We start from the raw sequence: 22,183 nt of genomic DNA on the forward strand, positions 1-22,183 counted from the left end.
AAAAATAAACAATAAAAGACTCTAGGCTCCAAGACAGTTCAATGACAAAGGCTGTGATGTTGTAGTGAGGATAATTACAGAAGCTTCCATAAAGTGACTTGTCCAGGCCCCTGCTGACCTCTCATTTATACAGAACAGCCACCTTCAGTTAAAGTCAGACAACAGCTTTCTAAACAAAGCAGAAGTTAAGTCTTGGGAGAAACCCAAGAACAGGATTTAAGACTGGAGGAGAAAGCAGCACATAGCTTGAGGCAATGCCGCACTGTGACCCCGAAGCAAGGACAGAAGGGAAGGAAGAGGAAGAGTGAATGGGGAAAGAGGAGACAAGAGAGGGAAGGAGGGTGGGGAGGAGGGAGAAAGGAGAAGAGGCATTCTATCTGAGAGTGAAGTCAACCAAGCATTTCACCTCGTAACACAATCCACTTAACCGTGGCTTGTGGCAGACGCTGCTCACTCCACACCTGTCCTTCCCACCATCACCACCCCCACCCCCACCATGCACACACAGTCAACAGTGAGGGCTGGCATCCAGGGGAGGAGACTCTGGGGTAAGTGGACTTATTTAATGGTAAAAGAAATGAAAGACAGCTACTTATGCTAACCAATACAAATCTTCATTCAAATATTTAACCAACCAAGGATCACTGAACATCTGAGAAAAGTCAAACAGGAAGAAAGAGAAAGACCAGGAAAAAAGAAAGATTAAGTTACCCCAGGGAAAACAAACAGGAACAAGACCAAGGCAAACCAAACCAAATAAGCTGATTACTATGCTAAAAACTTAAAGGGGTATATTCATTTAAAACAAACAAAAAAAGCAGGTCACTATGAAAAACAAAAATACCAGGGAACCACTAGGAGATCTTGGAAATTACACACAGTGGTAAAATTAAAATTTCATCAGAAGGGCTACAGAACAGACTGGGCATGACTAAAGACAGTATTCTGGAAGATAAAAACAGAAGAAATCTCCCAATTCTTAAGAGGAAAGGAGAGAAACAAAATATGAAAGGAACAGTTAATACAAGGCAGATAGCTCCAAGAGGCCCAACATTAATATATTAAAAGTTCTACAAGAGATAACAGAAAATGATAAAGAAAGAAGAAAAACTCTTTGAAAGAAAGATTTGAAAGTGTAGATTAAAGTGAGCCAAAAAAGATAAAAGTTTAAAATGCTAGGGGCTGGGGCACCTAAGTGGCTCAGTCGGTTAAACGACCAACTCTTGATTTTGGCTCAAGTCATGACCTCACAGTGCATTGAGTTCAAGTCCCAAGTTGGGCTTTGAGCTGACAGCTTGGAGCCTGCTTGAGATTCTCTCTATCCCCCACCGCCCCCCTCTCCCTCTCTCTCCCTCTCTCTCTGTCCCTCTTCTGCGTGCTCTCTCTTTCCTCTCTCTCTCTCTTAAAAATAAACACTTTTTAAAATTTTTAAATAAAATAAAATATATGGGGAGCCTGAGTGGCTCAGTCAGTTAAGCATCCATCTCTTGATTCTGGCTCAGGTAATGATCTCAGGATCATGAGTAAAAGCCCCACAGTGGACTCCATGCTGAGTGTGAAGCCTGCTTAAGAGTCTCTCTCTCCTTCTACCATTCAAGCTTTCTAAAAAAATAAATAAATAAAAAATAAAATACTTACACCTTAGTGTGGGTACAGTAAGAAAAGAAGTTGACAGAGAAAGAGCAATCATTTCAAGAACATTCAGAAAGGAAATCTAGGTTATATGCATAATAATGAGAATCAGAATAACATCTGAAATTGATAGATAATAGAGGCCTTCAAAATTCTGAGGTGTATTCTAGAAGCAAGAATTCACAACCCAAACTATGAGTCAAATATGATGGCAAATTATACACCTCTCCAGGCACTAAGAATTTTGAAATTTATCTCCCAAACACTGTCTCTGGAAAAAAAATTTTTTTTTTCTGATGTATTGTCAATTAAACTGAGAAAAAATGAGTGGACTTAACAAAGGAAGCCAAAGAAATCCCAGTATGACTACAGTCACTGGCACAGAAGACAGTTCAAATCAAAGCAGGAAGTCAGAGAGCCGGCTAAAGAGTGTCTTCAAAAATAAAAACAGGCAGCTTTCTGCCTCCAGGTCCTGTCCCCATGCTTTAATAAAATCACTTTTTTTTGCACTAAAACAAACAAACAAACCAAAATTCATGTACTGTCACTGCAAAACTAAAAGAATTTTTAAATGCTTTTGGTGACCTTACAAACAAAAAAACGAGGAAGTAGTTAGAAATTGCAAGAAAAACTAACGCAAACTAAAATCCTTGGCAGTGTCTAAAAGTAAAGGGAGGAGAGAAAGTAGAAAGACACCGAGGGGCATGTGTTTCCTCATGTAACATAAGGTGAGTGAGTCAAAGGAGGCTGCTTAAAGTTGGTGGCCTGAAAAACTAATGAACTAATAATAAGCACATCGAAAGCTATCAGAAACCACCAAAACAACTATAATTTGTAATGATAAAACCCAGGAGGCAGAAGGCAGTTGGTGGTGTAAGTACATGAAACTCTTCATCTTTCATGACAGGAAGTAAAGAGACACCATATCAGACAAATATACCATATACCAGGAAATATATTATTTTAAATTCTGATGGTAACCACAGGAATAAAAACAAATTGGTTTAAAATTTTTATCTCTGGGGAGTTGTAATGGATTGGCAGATTTTTATGTTTCAAATTCCATCCTGCTATGATGCTGGAGAAAAGACTTTACCATGTGAGCAGATTGTAATTTTTAAAAATAAGATTGCATTCTTAAATGGTGGGAAAATCTTAAAATGTTAACCCTGTCATTTTTAGTTTTTGGCTAGACCACAACAACATTCTTAAACTTTATCATTAAGGACTCCAGGACTGTGAGGACAACTAAGAAGTATCTCCCAAAAGCTTAAATGTTTATAGTCTTTGATCCATCAGGTTCACGGTTAGCTGTCTATCCTAAAGGAAAACTTACATGAGTGGGAACAAATAAAAAGGTACAAGAAAGCTTAGTGTACAACTCTAAACCTCTTGCAAATCCTAAACGTCTATCGATGAGAATGGTTATGTAAGTTATGGTAGATACATGCTATGGAATGTTATAGTTACCTAAAAAGACTGAGGTAGTAATGACACGGAAACATGACCGTGATATATTGTATTGGGAGAAAAGCAAACAGCAGAAGAATATATATGTGGTATAATCCCGTTTCACGTAGTTTTTTTAATGTATACCTTTTTGTATATGCATAAGAACTGTGGAAACATACACACCAAACTATTAACAGAATAGTGATGAACTCTGGACATGAGACTGAAAAAGGGGAGAGACAGACTTTTCACTTCTAATTGTGTGAACTTTTTATGAATGTTTATTACCTTTGTAAAGGCAGAAAACCTCAAGAAGATAACTTCCACATTAATCCCACCCAGTTCTTTCCTTACCTTTCCACCCCTCCACTCCCCCAACACTGTTGCACCACAGATCTCAGCTTTCCATCTGGCACATGGTGGGGATGTGTGAATCCAAACCTTACAATACTCTCCGAATCTTACTTCCGTGCGATACACAGAAAATACTTGCTGCCATGCATGACTGATGAAAACAATGCATCTTAATGTTGCATTTAGTCTTCGGCTTGGTTGGCTGCGGCATGGCATTGCTAATAAAGCCAAAGTTACAAGTGATATCCCCACATAAGCCAAAAACTGTTATGCAGTCTGCTTTCATACTCATCTGTCATCTTCCTGGTGACAGTACAAGGTGTGGAAACAGCAAAGTAAATCCATTTTAACTAGTGGGAACAAACGGACAGTGGGCTTCAGTCTCATGGTTGTATTCTGAAGAACACACATGCACATTTGTGTGACCAGTTTACACATTTCTTTGCCAGTCGACTGCACACAGTCACTGAGTTGTGTCATGTTGCCCAGAGAGCGCTGGTCAGCTGAGTATCTGCAGCAACACTGCCTGTCTGTACTCTGTGGGAATAGTGTGATGCTGGGGTATGTGGGACCACGAAGTTCTCAGTTTCTGTTCTTTAATTCCCGTCTTCAGTCATCACAGTGAACAACAAATTCAAAGTAATATGACAGAATGAAGGCTACACAACCTTCACTGTGCTTGAAGTATCATTTTTCTTTCATTACTCATTTTTAGAGAAGGCAACAGTAAGAGGAGAAAATCAAGACTGACGGATAATAGAATATATGTGGACTTACAAAGGGACCACAGTGCTAGTTATATAAATATCTCTAACGACGGAGTATTGGATTCTGATCTAAACTTAAAATGTCTATTAAAGGGGCGCCTGGGTGGCTCAGTCGGTTGAGCATCCGATGTCGGCTCAGGTCATATCTCAGGGCTCATGGGTTTGAGCCCCGTGTCGGGCTCTGTGCGGACAGCTCAGAGCCTGGGGCCTGCTTTGGATTCTGTGTCTCCCTCTCTCTCTCTACCCTCCTCCGCTCATGCTCTGTCTCTGTCTCAAAAATAAAAAAAAATTAGAAAAAAAATTTTTTTTCAATGTCTATTAAAAATGCCCAAATAAACAACTCACACAACAAAAACGTATCATGCTTTTGGCCCTTATATTTATTTCAGGATACTATAAACCTAGTAAAAAGTAGCAATGGAAAAGGGGCACCTGGGTGGCTCAGTCAGTTATATATCTGACTTCAGCTCAGGTCATGATTTCACAGTTTGTGAGCTGGAGCCCTGCATCGGGCTCTCCGCTCTCAGCGCAGAGCCCACTTTAGATCCTCTGTCTCCCTTTCTCTCTGCCCCTCTCCTGCTCACGCCCTCTCTCTCAAAAAAAAAATTTTTTTTTTTTTAAGTAGCAATGAAAAGAAAATTCTGCTATAAATCTGTAAGACAACTCAGTATATCTTATGCTCACCAACTATCAACTGACCTAACTAGAACTCAAAAAGAAAAAAGCTAGGAGTTATCAGGAAGACTCCAATCATTATCTGTTCAAAAAGCAAACAGACCAAAGGAAAAGAACAGAATCTGGGGGACAGTGCCTGGGGAATAATGGGGGTGCACTACCGCCTTAAGGGAATACGGTGGTTCTGAGATGACAGTTGGAAGTAAAGTATGAGGACTTGCATAAATACAATTTTAAAAAATAAGTCATAGTTCCATTTCAATGTTATTTATTTAAATGTGGCTTACAATACAATTAATTTGATTGATGACACTTCTAATCCTAAGAACCCTTACTGAAAATAGGATAACCACATATAATATCCCATCCCAAATCCCAAATCTTGATCTAGTCATATCCTTTTAAATAAATCCTTCATAATGCCTTTCCTAATGAGCTCCAAAATCCTCTTAAATCAAATTCACTGAAATATGTGACTTTCTTTACACCATCTTTCTTTGCACATAAGTGATGTAAGCAACACACATTTACTGCATGCCTGCCACGTGAGAAGGGGATCTTCTGTGTGCTTCTCCGACCCTCACAACCACCCTGTGAGGTAGGTATCATTAGCCCTATGTGACAGAGGAGGAAACACAAACTCAGGTGGACTTGCCCAGTGGCAGAGCTGGGACTCAAAGCCAGAACTACGGACTCTCAGATGACTTATGACTGCCCCCAGGGAAAAACTATACTGTACCTAGAATTCTGGTGCAGCTGGAGAAGAGGCTCGATAATTTTAAGTTCCTTTTTCCTCATCACTTAAGCATTGTAAACAGCAATGACACTATGTTCTCCTACCATTAAGTTATTTTTTTAATTTGGAGGGTATCTTTTATTTATTCGTTTATTTTTTAAGTTATCTCTACACCCAGCATGGGACTCAAATTCGTGACCCCAAGATCAAAAGTCACATGCTCTACTGACTGAGCCTGCAGGCGCCCCTCTTATCATTAAGTTTTGAATGTTAACAACACATAAAATAAAATTTACCCCTCCCATTTTACAGGGAAAAAATAACATACTACAAATAGACTTACAGTCATCATTAATTAGGAAAAGACATAGTAAACTGTACTATTATTCTACATCAATCCATCTGGTAGATGGATACTTACAAAGACATAAATGTAAATCCACTGGTTGTAATAAATCATAGAAGAGTAAATTCTGTGGGGATCATTAAAGTGGGTTGCTGCCCAGACAGATTTAGTTTCAAAACACAAAACCTGATCCAGAAACTTTACCCAAGAGAATGTACCACAAACCTACACACCTAAATTATATGAAGACATGTCCTGGCATCAACACATAATTTAGACACTGATAAAAATGGTTATGTAATAGTTCCCTGCTAATCTTAAAATTGTGGTAACTCTAGGATCCCTTTCCCTATGCAAAATTGCGTACTGTAGTTGGCAAATAAAATCGAAATGATAGTTCATTTTAGGGTGTTTAAAACTTAAAACACACACATTTTTCTGCGTGGAATGGTCTTTAGGTCTGAAACATTATCGCCCTTAGTTGTGTCCAAAGCAACCACACTCTAATGCTACTACTGCTCTACCAAAAGCACCAAGGTGTAAAAAGTTTTTGCAATCTAAATACTTTCTTAAAGGTTTCTGAGAATCTCATGAATATGCAAAGCTATCATAAAGCTATGAAGAGTTCAATGACCGAACATTATATTCTTTGTTGCCACAGGAAAATTCCACAGACCAACAACAGATCTAGTAGTACTGCAGGAGGAAGACTGGTTTGCCTAGAAGGTATCTTGCCTGATGGAACTACACACTTTGCATTCTCCCTTCTTGTGACACCACCCAAACGTGCTACTCAGCTAAGTCTTAACTACTAACCTAACTTTTCTAGTTCTAACACTTACTCATTTTTATTTTTACCACAGTTTTATTTTTTTCAGTATTAAGGAGAATACCCTCAACTTGTTATTCAAGATGAAGATATATAAAGAAGCAACTGATACATATTGCAGTTTACTAGGACACAAAATTTTGTCCTCAAGACCTCCAATTTAGAAGTATCTCTGGACCTGCCTGAGCCGATGCTCCAGAAACATGTGATTTTTAAAAATTACTACTTTTAAAGCTACAAAAACTATAAAACTACCTTATTAATCATACATATATTCTTCTGTATACTGTAATAAAATCATGCAGTGCTTAGTCTAGAATATATGTGAAATTAAGAGACTATTAAAAGTGATGACTGTAAAGCAAAAATCAGCTACCACTAGTATTGCTCATGAAGACAGGAATGGCTATTTGACCCCTTCTTCCATACCCAGGGCCTGGCACTTAGTAAGCAGCAATTATTTGAATAAATGAATAGATATAAATTTCCCTTTCGTGCTCTTTGATGAACATGACTAAGATGGACAATGGAGCTATGAAAACATGATCCTTTTTTCTTTTTTTACCTTAAGTCAATCTGACAGTTCATAAGGAATTTTTACAATTATTATAATTTTTTGTTTGTTTGGAGAGAGAGAGAGAGAGAGAGAGGGAGAGAGAGAGAGAGAGAGAGAGAGAGAGAGAGAGAGAGAGAGAGAGTGTGTGTGTGTGTGTGTGTGTGTGTGTGTGTGTGTGTGAGGGGGGAGAGGGACAGACAGAAAGATAAAGAAAATTCCAAGCATGATCCACACTCAGCACAAAGCCCGACACGGGGCTTGATCCCACAACCCTGCGATCACAACCCGAGCCGAAATCAAAAGTCAGACACTCAACTAATTGAGCCACCCAGGAACCCCAATTATTATAATTTTTACTCGTATTTGACAGAGTTCTTAAATCTTTAAAATCCCTTTGGTATTTACTGCTTTATATTAACATAGATAATATAGAAAATGAATGACTGACCCTTCCCAGATGGAAATAAACCACCCCTGAAGCACTACAAACCAATCCCTGGATACCAAATTTAGTGGGGTAAACCCTGGGATCCCCCAGAGAGATTAATGCAGAAAAACTCACACATCTCATTTCTTTTATTAAAAAGAACATGTTTGTATTTTATCCACCACTTCTAGCCAGCTGAAAACTGATGTGCTTCCCAACTGTTTTGTTTTATAAAAACATAACTATTGGTACCACTGTAGCTTGTTCCAATGACATGCCCAATGTCACGGCTACTGAATCCTGACCTCCCCCCACCCCAAGCTGGTTTCTACAGAATGAGAAGCCAGTTTGGATTTAAATGCTTTTAAGTTTAAAAAAAAAAAAAAAAAAAGGCAGTCTCTGACCCCTGAGAAATAATCTAATACTCACAGCTAAGCCGCAATGTTATTACAAACTGATTTGACATTTACCATTTTGCTCTCCTGATCTCTCCAGACATCTCTGTCATTCTGAGACCATAATGAAGTCAGATCAAAAAAAGATCACCGTTCAACCCACAAAATATAAAATGTCTCTTATGCTAAATGAGTGACAGTCCTCCCTCCCCCAAATCACCCAAAGCCCAGATCCTATAATACAATCTTTGTAACACCCTCTCACTGAGACACCCCATAGTTCTCTATGGTCTGTATTCTTTGCTGCAGAGAGTAATAAATTCAACTTGCTCAATTACAAGTGTTCCTGGAGGTCTCTGAATGAAGGGTATTGACGTCTGTAAATACTAATGGTGGAATGAAAATAGACTACATGTTCTAGGGTTACAAAACGGTTCCAAAATATGGCTTACTAGTACACATCTCACAATTCACAGAGAGGGCAGCTTTGGATAACTTTGGTATAACACTTCTTCCATTTTGCTTTTAATGTCAAGACCATGCTAACATGTGTTGAAAGTTCAGATAAAATAAAAAGCATTAATGACAATCGTACTGAAAATTGTTAAGGCATGTAGGAAAAGCCCAGCTAGCAATGTTCATTAGGAGAATGAGCAGGGGCGCCTGGGTGGCTCAGTTGGTTAAGCGTCCAACTCCAGCTCAGGTCATGATCTTGTGGTTTGTGAGTTCGAGCCCCACGTCGGGCTCTGTTCTGACAGCTCAGAGTCTGGAGCCTGCTTTGGATTCTGTGTCTCATTCTCTCTCTGCCCCTCCCCTGCTCACACTCTGTCTCTCTCAAAATAAATAAACATTAAAAAGTTTAAAAAAAAAAAAAATGAGCAGGCATTCGCCAGGAACCATGTCAATCGGGGACATGCTCACATATCTGGGCTATACCGAGATGCAGAAGTGTTTTAAAACAAGGACTCCAGTAAGATACCCAACAATAATAAAGCCAAAGGTATAAGGAAAAGAAAAGGTGGCAGAGGGTAACTTTTTCTTTAAATAGTGTTCACCATAACTACTGGAAAATCTGGATAACAGGCTGTGAGAGGAAAAGGAAAGCAAAATTTTTCTATGTGCTCTTCACTGAAAGACTTTCTCAATGTGCAAAATCTCCCACTTTGCAGCTAAATGTTATTTTTGTAAGTATAAATCACACCACACAGAGGTATAAAAACCAAGAATACCAACTTAGAAAAAAAACAAGTCCTTACAACACAAATAAATCTACTGAAGACACTAAAAAACTAGAAGTCCTAAAGAACCTGAGGGGAATAATAATTTTTTTAAAAACCCTTCTCTGCCCCAAAGATAAGGCAGAAAACACCTTTTAAGTGTCAATTGTATAATCAGATTTTTACAAACCTATGAAAATAAAGCTCCTATTACCTACCTACCTTTTAGATAAAACTGAAAGATTTTCATGTCTAGGAGGTGGGGACATGGGTTGTGTGTGTGTGTGTGTGTACACACACACACACACACACACACACACACACACACACACCACTTCCCCAAGTGCCTACTGTGTCCTTCCTGGACTTGGAAGACTAAGTGTGGATCATCACATAAAAGTCACGGTCTTCGAAGGCACATCATTTCTTAGCAACCTGCACTGTATGGGAATTTTGGTTCAGAGAAAAAAATACATTCATCACCACTACCCTCTCATCTGTGTAGCACATGAAGTGTTGTATATATTACAATCTGATTTCCGTTAGATAGGCATTACCACTTACTTTCTATGAATCATGAAAACCTTGTTACAAGTAGAAGGAGCAATGATTTAAACTCATCTTCTGATGCCATTATGTAGTTCAAAACTATGATTTAAGGGGCACCTGGGTGGCTCAGTCAGTGAAGCATCCAACTTCGGCTTAGGTCATGATCTTGCGGTTCGTGAGTTTGAGCCCCGCACTGGGCTCTGTGCTGACGGCTCAGAGCCTGGAGCCTGCTTCAGATTCTGTGTCTCCCTCTCCCTCTCTGCCCCTCCCCCGCGTGCACTTTGTCTCTCTCTGATAAATATTTAAAAAAAAAAACAGAAACCAAAAACTATGATTTCAGAGCACCTGGGTGGCTCAGTCGGTTGGGTGTCCGACTTCCGCTCAGGTCATGATCTTGCAGTCTTTGAGTTCAAGCCCCATGTCGGAGCCTGGAGCCCTTCAGATTCTGTCTTCATCTCTCTCTGCCCTTCCCCTGCTGTGTGTGTCTCTCTCTCAAAAATAAAATAGAAACATTAAAAAACCCTATGATTTCAATATAAAAATGAGAACCAATTTTTAAAAAACTATTTAAAAGCTTGTTCAAAGATAATACGTATTATATGAAGTAATGCCTGTGTGACTTACAGTAGGAAAAGAGAGTTTGTGGTCTCCAAGTCCATGTGGTGAAGGAGGTATTAGGTATTTTGGAGAATAATGGGCTAAATATTCTAAGTTACATTTTATAGTACGTTTATATCCTTTCATCTGTATTTGTATTAGAGTATTAGAGATAATCCAATTAAGAAGGCTGACTTTTCCACTAACTCCCGGCCTCCTCTATAAACCTCTTCTACAATTTTTCTATGAAAAGGAGAATTACGACCCAGTGAATTTTAGCACATTTAATTCAAGTGTCATTCTACAATAACAATGAAAAAAGACACCAAACTGTTGACTACTCTCTCTTTACAGTGTAATCCTAATAGTGCCAAGTTTTATCCTTTATGATATCACAGACCTTGGTGTGCCTCCTCCAGGACTAAAACTCTCCTCTTTCAAATACCTTTCATTTCATAAGCATCAATATCTAATATCCAATTCTTAAATCAGAACTGTCACCACCTGATTTCCCCAGTGTGGGAGGGCAGCAGTGTTTTTTTTCCCTTAAAAAAAAAAAAGGCCAAATATTAAAAAAAAACCTAAATTTCAAACAGTTCATTCAAAGAGTTAAAGTATTTTACAGTAATTGACTTAATAATTTCTCTTCTAGAACTTAATAAACCAAATAAAATGCCTAGCAAATCACTTGAAGAATTTTTTTTTTTTTTTGAGAGAGAGAGAGAGAGAGAGAGAGAGAGAGAGCGCGCATAAGCAGGGGAGGGGGAGAGAGAGAGAGAGAGAGAGAGAGAGAGACACAGAATCCGAAGCAGGCTCCAGGCCCTGAGCTGTCAGCACAGAGCCCAACACGGAGCTCAACTCTCGAAGTGCGACATCATGACCTGAGCCAAAGTCAAGACACTTAACCAACTGAGTCACCCAGGTTGGGTGAGCCCGAATTTTTGTTTAAATAAGCATTTTATTTTTACCAAGAAGATCCTTGGTAATTTACACTTGCATGACACATTAAAACAATAAATCTGTAAAGCAATAATACACTTTTAAAAGATGTAAATGAAAGTTTCCATAAATTTCTAGAAAATGATGAAACATGTAAACTATTAATAACCAAACTTCCACAGTATTTAACATTCAGGGCCTACAGAAATAACATTAAAACTGGGCACTGTATTGTATGACCTCAAAAAAGCAGAATTTAAGTTTGGGAATTACTAAACTTACAGTGTTCTTTAATGCCTCGTATCTCCTTTAATACCATTCTATTTGCTCTTAGAATCACTTTATCAGTAGGGCCAATATCTGCCACACCTGAGATAAGGATTTAGCCTCCCACCCTCCAACAAACTCCACCAAAGACTTTTGGGGTAGAACAGGTGACATCCCAGCTAGTCTGATGGGATGGGGTAGAGGCTGATCAGAAGGCCCCAAAAAATGACATTAGGTTTCTGTATTTAAGTCCCGTCTACTAGGACAGAAAATACATAGAATTAGCTTCCCCAAGACCCCTAACTTACCACTGACCACCTTACTCATCAAAGAGGATAAACAGAAATGATATTCTACCACAGTTAGCATTAGCTCATCCAACTTCATTACTAAATGGAGTCAGAAATTACTGTGATTAAATTTGGTCAATAGGAAAAAACCTGTTCCTCCCCCCAGAGAACAATAAATGCTGTCCCAGTGAAACAGTCTAGACACCAGTGACCAGTCTGTAGAGGTGTGATGAGTTGTGACAACTTGATTTTCAGTGTATTCAGCATTCACATTCACCATGGTGCTTGCCCAATTCACAAAATGTATTTGAAGAAATGAAAGAACTAGGGAAATGTTGGAAATGCTGCTTAAGGACGAGGCCATGCCTTGAGAATTTTTATTGACCAGAGTTGGCAATCATTAAATATTTGATTCATCTAACAATTAAAATAGAATCTTTAGGGGCACCTGGGTGGCTCAGTCAGTTGGGCATCTGACTCCAGCTCAGGTCATGGTCTCACAGTCCGGTCCATGGGTTCAAGCCCCGCATCAGGCTCTGGGCTGATAGCTATCAGAGCTATCAGTCAATAGCTATCAGCTATCAGCTGGGCTCTGGGCTGATAGCTATCAGAGCTATCAGTCAATAGCTATCAGCTATCAGCCCAGAGCCTGAAGCCTGCTTTGGATTCCATGTCTCCCTCTCTCTGCCCCTGCCCCCCGCTCACACTCTTTCTCAAAAATAAATATTTTTTTTAAATAGTGAAATAAAATAGAATCTTTAAATGCTTCCATATGAGATCTTGTTTAAAAAGGCCAATTCTGAGTGTGGAATTTTTTTATACCTGAAAACATCGGAAAATCGTGACATTTAAGCAAGTGGCCACAGTGCTAACCCCAGCAGAACGTACACTAAAGAAGTGGTCCTATTTATGGACCACTCGTAAACAAGAACCTTTACAACTGCAATAACTAATGGCAGTGGCTGAAAAAATTTACATGAGAAACGTAAAATATACTTCTGAAATAACCATTTTTATCCTTAAGTAGGCAGAGAAATGGAAGCAGGCTCTGAAATTAGTTTTGGAAATGAGGTAATAACTGACATTGATCAAACGTTCTTTATGGCACTACATGCTTCTCATGAATTAACCTATTTTATTCTCATCACTACTCAGGAAGGTCAGTACTACTATTAATCCCCATTACACAGAAGAAAACACAGATACAGGAATGTGACTTGCCCCAATGTCTCATGGCTGGTAAGGAATAAACTGTGACTAACATCCAGGTTCCAGAGCCTGTGATGATAATACACAATACTATCTCTTTATATAATAACTTTTGTTGTGTTGCTTTTAGTATCAGGAAACTAGTAAATGAAGCTAATCAGAGAAATAATGAAACACTGTTTTCAAAAGAACACAGAGGCAGGGCTCCTGGCTGGCTCAGGTGATCCAGCATGTGACTCTTGATCTTGGGATCATGAGTATGAGCCTCACTTTGGGACTAGAGTTTACCTAAAAAAACTAAAATTAAAAATAAATAAATAAACCCTTAATGTTTATTAAAAAAAAAAAAAAAAAAATAGGGGCACCTGGGTGCCTCAGTCGGTTGAGCGTCCAACTTTGGCTCAGGTCATGATCTCACCATTTGTGGATTCAAGCCCCACATCATGCTCTGTGCAGACAGCTCAGAGCCTGCAGCCTGCTTCAGATTCTCACTCTCTGCACCCCCCAACTTGTGCTCTGTCTCTTTCTCTCAAAAATAAATGCTAAAAAATTAAAACAAAACAAACAAACAAACAAACAACAACAACAGGGTTGCCTGGGTGGCTCAGTCAATTAAGCATCCAACTCTTGACCTCAGCTCAGGTCGTTATCTCACGGTTCACAAGTTCAAATCCTGCATGTGCACTGTCAGTGCAGAGCCTGCTGGGGATTCTCTCTCACCCACCTTGATCTCTGCCCCTGCCCCGTGCACATGCACTCTCTCTCAAAGTAAACAAATTGAAAAATATAAGAAAGAACACAAAGGCAAATCAAGGAAATTAATACAACTCTACAAAAAGGAAAGGGAGATGATAGAAAGAAACCACAATATGACCCCAAAAAACCCCTTGAAAAACAGTAGAAAAAAAGGGAAAGTAATTTAAAGAAAATATGTTTGAAGGTCTAACCTACCTAACAAAAGGCTTGGGTGGAGTAAAAGGCATGAAGGAATCTTTAGAGTGCTGAAAACATTCTTTATCTTCACTGATAATGACCACTACACATAAAACTTTTTATAAAGGCACCACCAGTGCACACTCTTGAGAAGAAAAATCTATTTTACATAAAGTGTTCATTATAGGGTATTACTGCCTCCACCAAAAACCAGTGGTTTGGAATAAGTTATGCTAAAACAATCCTTTTTTTAATTTTCTTTTCAGAATTACTGAAGGAGTGTCAACGAAATTATAGTCAAATAATAGGCAATCTTTTGAATTAGTCTGTGGATCATGGCAGAAGATCATGGCTTTATAGCCACATGACTGAAAGGTCATTTCCAACGTTAGTTTCCACTAGATGTTTTGTTACCTGTGATGCAAGTCTGCAGAGAGGGCTGCAAGGTTCTTTACTTGGCTTCTGTCCCGTTTAACATCTTTTTTTAATAATCTAGATGGCCAGCTTTGCAAATTTACAGGTGATCCAAAGCTGGCAGTTCTCTAGGTGTTAGGATTCAAGAAGATATTGTGATGTTAAATTTAATGCCTTAATACATAAAATGTTAACTGAAGATAAATATAAGGCCCAGTATTAAGGTTTTCAACCTCAATTCTGGCTTATGAGTTTACATAAGAACAAATGTAGAGGCACCTGGGTAGCTGACTCTAGATCTCAGCTCAGGCTCTGTGCTGATAGTGCAGAGCCTGCTTGGACTCCCCAGCTCCCTCTCTCTCCCTGAAAATAAATAAACTTTAAAAAATGTGCAGGTTTTAGATGATTAGTGTGAATTTGTATGGTGTCCTGCCTTCCCCCATTTAGCAAAAATGGGTGTTCAGAATGGTGAAGCTTAATTCTGCACTAGAGATGCTCAGAATGGCAGCCGGTCCAGAAATCGAGAAAGAGTAAAGGGCTTAAGTATTCAACTTGGGTAAGAGAGACTTAAATGCCATTTTCAAATATTTAAAGCATTATGTTTGAAAGTCGGGTTGGATTTATTATATACAGATCTAGAATTCAGGGGGTGGGGAGGATATATCATATATGGGTTTAATGATGGAAACTTTTTCCTATAGAAAAATGAGAGGGCTGCTGTGTGAGCTCTTAAACGTTCCCTGGCCCAAACTGGGAGGTCTGCTTGCTGGCCCCCTGTGGTGGCTGTGCCTTCCTGGTATTCCCTAGGGACCAATACAGTATTTAAAGATATCAGCAAATTGAAGCAGATATAATTCATTGGGCTAATCATCCAAGTAAAATATGATATGCCAAAAGAATGCTAATAATGGTAAAGTTTGCTCTTTGAGAGCAAAGAGAGTTACAGCAAAATACCTTCAAAGGGAAAAAAACAGAGGATTCAGCAGATTGGCTTTGAAAAAGTTATTAGTGCTTGTTGGGGAAACTAAGACTAGTTTATGAAATAATCCATAAAAAAGGATAAATGGGGTGGGGGGGTGGATGGGATAGGACTTAGAAATACCATTTCTTGATTTCAACAGAAATTCTTAATCTGGTCTCTCTATAACTAAAGAGTCCATAGCACTGTAGGTGCTTCTTATAGATTCCAGACATAGGACATAAGTCAAACTTTAAAATGGTTTTCTGACACATCATTAAAATATAAAGGGAAAAAGTAACTATTAAAACAACAGTATTGGGATGCCTGGGTGCCTCAGTCGGTTGAGCTCTCGATTTCAGCTCAAGTCAAGATCCCAGGGTCGTGGGATCGAGCCCCATGTCGGGCTGTATTGAGCACAGAGCCTGCTTAAGATTCTCTCTCTCCCTTTGCCCCTCTCCCCTGCGTTCACTTGCTCACTCTCTCGTCTAAGTTAAAAACAAAAAACATAAAAAACACAGTATTTGTTTTGGTACTTAACCTCCCTCGTTGACAATTATTTTTAATGTATCATAATCATTTAAGGATCTACCCACTAAAACTGAAAAAGCCAAAAGTATATTACCTATTTATCTAATTTCATCAGCTCTTTGCAATGCTCTGAATTTTAACTTTAAAAACTACCAAAGAGGGGAGCTTGGGTGGCTCGTCCGACTTCAGCTCAGGTCATGATCTCATGGTCCGTGAGTTCCGGCCCCACATCAGGCTCTGTGCTGTCAGTTCAGAGCCTGGAGCCTGCTTGGGATTCTGTGTCTCCCTCTATCTCTGCCCCTCCCCACTCATGCTCTGTCTCTATCAAAAAATGAATAAACATTAAAAAAAAAAACTACCAAAGATAGGGGCACCTGGGTGACTCTTCGTTTCGGCTCAGGTCATAATCTCAAAGGTCATAAGCTTGAGCACAGCGTTGGGCTCTGCGCTGACAGCACAGACCCTGCTTGGGATTTCTCTCACCCTCTCTCTGCCCACCCCCCACCTCAAAATATGAATAATAATTTAAAACTATAACCAAGAGCTGGATGCTTAACTAAGCCATCCAGGAACCCCTAAAGAAATTTTTTTTAACTATGAAAGATCTAATTAGCTGGGAAGCTCTAACAATATAACCAGGTAACTAATTCATCACCAAATGGAAATTTCAGCCTCACTCAAAATAAACTGAAGCAGGGGCACCTGGGTGGCTTAGTTGAGTGTCCAACTTCGGCTCAGGTCACGATCTCACCATTCATGAGTTCAAGCCCTGCATCAGGCTCTGTGCTGGCAGCTGAGAGCCTAGAGCCTGCCTGGATTCCGTGTCTCCCTCTCTCTCTCTCTCTCCCTCTCCTGTTCACACTGTCTCTATCTCTCTCAGAAGTAAATAAACAAGCAAACAAACAAATAAATAAATAGCTGAAGCAATTATAAAATAATTAATGCAAAGATGCACATTCTTTCTGGGAATCGACTGCCTAAATTATTTTTTTTTTTTAATGTTTATTTTTGAGAGAGACAGAGCACGAACAGGGAAGGCAGAGAGGGAGACACAGAGTCGGAAGCAGGCTCCAGGCTCTGAGCTGTCAGCACAGAGCCTCATGCAGGGCTCAAACTCACGAACTCTCTAGATCATGACCTGAGCCAAAGTCAGACGCTTAAATGACTGAGCCACCCAGGTGCCCCTCAACTGCCTAAACTATTAATCATTGTGATTTGTTGCTGTCAAGAAACCAGAATCTTTTATATAAAAGTGTCTGGAAATTGCTAGACTCTTAATTAAAACACTGTTGGTGGCAACAGCATGCAACTCTGGCTTCCCAAGAAAGCCACAGATCTATTTTCAACAAGTTTTTTGTCTATTATGTGCAACATTTGAAATTAAGTACAGAAATAGAAAGAATAAAGCCCAATATAAAAATCTGAAAACAATTCCTGTAAAAATGTGAATGTACCATATAAAATCAATATTTCAGGGGCACCTGAGTGACTCGGTCGGTTAAGCATCCAACTCGATTTCAGCTCAGGTCATGATCTCCCAGTTCACAGGTTTGAGCCCCTCATCAGGCTCTATGCTAACAGTGCAGTGGGAATTCTCTCTCTCCTTCTCTCTCCCCCTCAAAATATACATTTTTTAAATAAATAAACAAATAAACAAACAAAATGGGTATTTCAGAGCCCTACTAATTTCTCCAAATAATATGCTTTGGAAGTCTTGTTAAGACTTATTAAGTCTTTTTCCCACTCATTCTCAGATGATTCTTTACATAGAAGAACCTACCATAATCCAGTCCTTACAGGAGAGAAGGAAAAAAGCCTTAAAATAAACTTCCTCAAAATAAGGAAACACCAAGAAAATCAGTGTCCATAAGTAAAATTGGTTTACATGATTATTTGGATGATTAAGTAAGATGTCCTTGAAGAGCTTTAATATTAAAATATGCTATGTTAGTGGAAGGAGTTATTCTGATACAGTCTTTTTTGCTTTACCTTTTTTTTTTTTTTTAATAGGATCTTTTAAAGGAAACTGGGTGTTTCTGGCTTTTGTCTGGGGGAGAACAGACAGGATCTTGAGGAATGTTTTGTAAAACATTATAGAAATAAAGTAGGTCTCTTAATCATAAACTATGTGGTTTACTTTAATAAGTAAAATTATTTCCAGTAAAGCATCAAAGATTTTTGGAATACTCAGACTTCGTAAACATGTCTTCACAAATTTCAAAACACACTGCTGAACCAAAAGATCTTTGCAGAGGGATTGATCTCATTTATTAAAGACCACAGTCAATGCAATAAGGAAGGCATACACAGGGATTTATCAAAAGTACTAATAATATTCTTCTTAAGTTGTGTGTACTCAGGGGTTCATTTTCTCTCCATGAGTGCTAGATCTGAAAACTAAAAACAGACCTTACCCCCGAATAAATCTCACGATAACTCCTTATGTCCATGTCCTTATTATATAAACCAGCATATATCTTATAACCCATTCAGTTTAAACTATTCACTATAGTTTAATTTTTCTGTTGTTAAATATATCATACATTGAAAACCTATAATATGGACAGTTTTAAAGAATAGTAAAATGACCTTGAGTACTTAAATTACTTCCCTCTAACTACACTCCTCCTCTCCCCCCCCCCCACCCCCAAAAGAAACTCTACAATTCTGTCATCACAGCTTAGGAAGACATCATTATATCCATGTTGATATCACTTTTAAAACAGAAAAGAGGCAGTTTAACATAGAGATTGAGTATGAACTCTGGACCAAAAACCCTGGGTCCAAATCTTAGTCCCACTTCTTATAAGCTACCTGACCTTAAGACAGGTTTACTTAATTTTTCCATACCTTGGTTATTTGTTTGAAGTGTGGAACAAACAGTATTCAGCTCACAGGGTTACCAGAGATTAAACAAAGTTCTTAGAACATGCCCAATACATAGTTAAGTGTAATATGTCGGCTATAGTTAAAACTAAGAAGGTAAAACAAAAACTAAAGCATGCTAAAACTTGTAACCTGGGTTCTTTTTTAAGAGTATTATGCTTCTAAAATTCGTTTCAGTGTTCTTATTGATTCTATGCTTTTACCCCTTCTCATGTGCATTCTAACTCTACACTTCTAACACTATCATGACCTCTGATAAAACTGGTAAAACTACACTTCTAACGCTATCATGACTCTTCTCCCATATTCTCCACCATCTTAAGTATGTGAAAATACCTTATCTTCCCTACTAAACTTTTTTTTTTAATGTTTATTTTGAGAGAGAGGGAGAGAGCACCCACACTGACAGTGTGGAGCCCGACGCAGGGCTCAATCCCCACAAACCATGAGATCACGACCTGAGCCAAATCAATTAGTTGAATGAGCCACCCAGGCACCCCCACTACTAAACTTTAAGAAGGAGAGGGGTCATACCTTTTAAAAAGATTCTTCTACCAATGGTAGAAGCATATGCTCATTAATTTTAATGGCTCTGTTTCACTTGGAGTCCAATGCATAAGTATCAGTAAACCAGAGACTCATTTAGTCTCATGTACTCCTGGTGCTTAAAGGTTCTTTTAATCCCAGCCCATATACTGAGTGCTCCAAAGAAAAGAATAGAGGCACCTGGGCAGCTCAGGCAGTTAAGTGTCTGACTCTTGGTTTCGGCTCAGGTCATGAGCTCATGGTTGTGAGATAGAGACCTGCGTCGGGCTCCGCACTGGGCATGGAGCCTGCTCAAAATTCTCCCTCACCCTGTCCTCCTCTCCCACTTGTGCGTGCTTGCTCTCTCAAAAACAAAACAAAACAAAAGAAGAATAACTGTGTATAAAATATGCTGACTTGCATGTGCTTTAGTAATGACTGGTATATGACACTTCTCAATTTTGCAGTATATTCAATTTCATACCTATGGACCAATCACCATCATCTTTTGAGTAGCAAATCTCGTAACGATAGGTCTGTGTTCGTTTTAACCTTAAAAATCTGATTGCTTTCTCTTGTGTAACTTCTTCCTTTTCCAAGAAGCATGAGAACGATCTCAGAAAGGACACTTAAAGGTAACCATAAATCCTGCGGTCAGTAGTACGGTATCATGGCTTCTGCCATGCGTAGGGATCCTGTATTCTTACAGCTGACGGTCTACGTTAAGAAGACATGATGACAGTCTTCAAATAAAGGGCTGCCATGAAGAAGACAGTAGAGTATAGACTAATTTTTTTGTTATCCAGAGGCAGGACAAGTCATACAGAAGCAGATTTCTGATATAATGAATGAACCTTCTGAAAACTAGAGCTATCCAAAATTGGAAAAGAGAATCATCTGAGGTAGTGAATACTAGAATGCTAAAAATGTTTATGGGTAGAAGACGGGTTTTTAGGAATGATGTAGAAAAGGTTAAGTATTTGATAGAGTTGAACTACATGATCATAAACACCCCCTTCAATTAAAATGCTCTTATATTTTCCTTATAATTAAACCCAAGTTGCAGTCTAATGTACAACACTAACATGATGCAGGAGTATGCTTACCTGCCCAGTGTTTCAGAGTCTATGTGGGTTACAGGAACAGCAACCCTTCACAGAGGCCAACTGGCATTTTAGATGTTGGAAGATCCTATCCTTATTTGACTCTGTGATCCAATTTTCTATGTATAAAAGCTAAATTAAATTCACTTCAAATTTTATATGAAGAATTTCACAGCAGCCTTGAGACAACTGGAATCCCATCACCCTGGGGATCCTCAACCCACAAGCAAAGAACAGGAAAATCATAACACCAGTTTTACTGTTTTATAATCACTGCTAAATTTCAGAAAATTTAGAAAAACAGGGAATGACAGAAAATGGATACTTGGAACCTAATAACTTATCTACTATACCAGACCTGCCTGCTACTAGAACTACTACTTGGAGATACAATTAACTTGGTTTAATAGATTCATATTGGTCCCATATACTCATGGAGGTACTAAGAAAAAATATTTTTAAAAGGAAGCAAAAATCGTGAATAAGCTAGAACACATATCATAAAAGTACATGGAAGTTCATTATACTTTTGTATGTTTGAAATTTCCGTAGCAAAATTTAAAATATTTAAATTTAAAATTAAAAGAGCCCCCACATAAAGAAGAAAATTCTACTCTCAATTAATATAGACAGGATGCTGGTATATTTTTTAAGCTACAGGAGCAGATAATAATTCAGCATCCATTTACCATTATCCAAATTCACCTCAATTCAAATCTGAAGAATATCTCACATACATTCTACATTGCAGAGGAAAAGTTTTTTAAGTACTATTTAGAAACAGCTGCATCACCAAATTGGGTAACATTTCATTGGAACATGAAACTGAAAAAAGTTATCATATGTCAGGTTTTCTTTTTTAATCCAAGATACATAGTGATTTTAAATCAGACTTCACAATTATTGTGGTCCTCCCTAGTCCTCTGTAAAAATAATTGTTTTGATACTTTAGAATATTGCTTTTAGTAACTACAATTATTGTGTTTCCTTTTTATTTCTTAGGATTTTCAAAGCCCAGAAAAAGTTGTCCGTCTTATTTCTGTTTAACAGCGAAGACTTCTATCAAGAGGAAAGATGCAATATTATCACAGCATTAGGCAAGGAGTCAAGTGATAAGATTCTAGTCCTGGATCTGAACTTATTTCAGATGACCCTGAACATGTCATTTACTCCTGCTGGGTTATGATGCTCATCCATAAAATAACTCCAGCTAAATAACTCCAAAGACTCCATCTAGTTCTGAAATTACACAATATTATAGCCATCATAGTGAGTACACTCTTTAATACGTACTATATCCTTATACTAGCTATCACCATACAGTAAGTACTGTGGATGAACCCACACAAAATGTGCAAAGCCAGGAATGTTTAAACAAATATGATTTCAAAAACTACTGGCTTGAAATATGGGTTAAATATCAAGGGCATTTATTTTCTTATCTAGAAAGCATCAACACTGAAGGCTTTATAAAGTTCTGGAACATTGTTAAAAGCTTATAATTTAATCAAGACTTGAAAGGAAAGGAAAATTGCTGAACAGTAATTTCTTGACACCCAATGTCTATGGTACTCATGTGTCTACCCTGCATTTATG

The 22,183-nt window shown here is 38.5% G+C and overlaps 1 protein-coding gene across 12 annotated transcripts in view; it reads right to left on the reverse strand.

Annotated features, from left to right (window-relative positions):
* WDR33 (WD repeat domain 33) overlaps nt 1-22,183 on the reverse strand; it is a 107,248-nt gene that overhangs the window by 37,213 nt on the left and 47,852 nt on the right. Inside the window, exon 8 of one of the 12 annotated variants that reach the window (XM_060624810.2) lies at nt 5-3,741. The exons of 9 other annotated variants lie outside the window; for them this stretch is intronic. In XM_060624810.2, the coding sequence (XP_060480793.1) occupies nt 3,734-3,741 (8 nt within the window). In that variant the 3' untranslated portion in view covers nt 5-3,733. Of the gene's footprint in view, nt 1-4; nt 3,742-3,761; nt 4,046-10,259; nt 11,078-22,183 lie in introns of those variants that run through there. 2 more of the 12 variants (XM_060624809.3, XM_060624808.2) reach the window with 2 other exon arrangements.

This window comes from Panthera onca, chromosome C1 (genome assembly GCF_046562875.1).
Source record: "Panthera onca isolate mPanOnc1 chromosome C1, mPanOnc1 haplotype 2, whole genome shotgun sequence".
NCBI lineage: Eukaryota > Metazoa > Chordata > Mammalia > Carnivora > Felidae > Panthera > Panthera onca.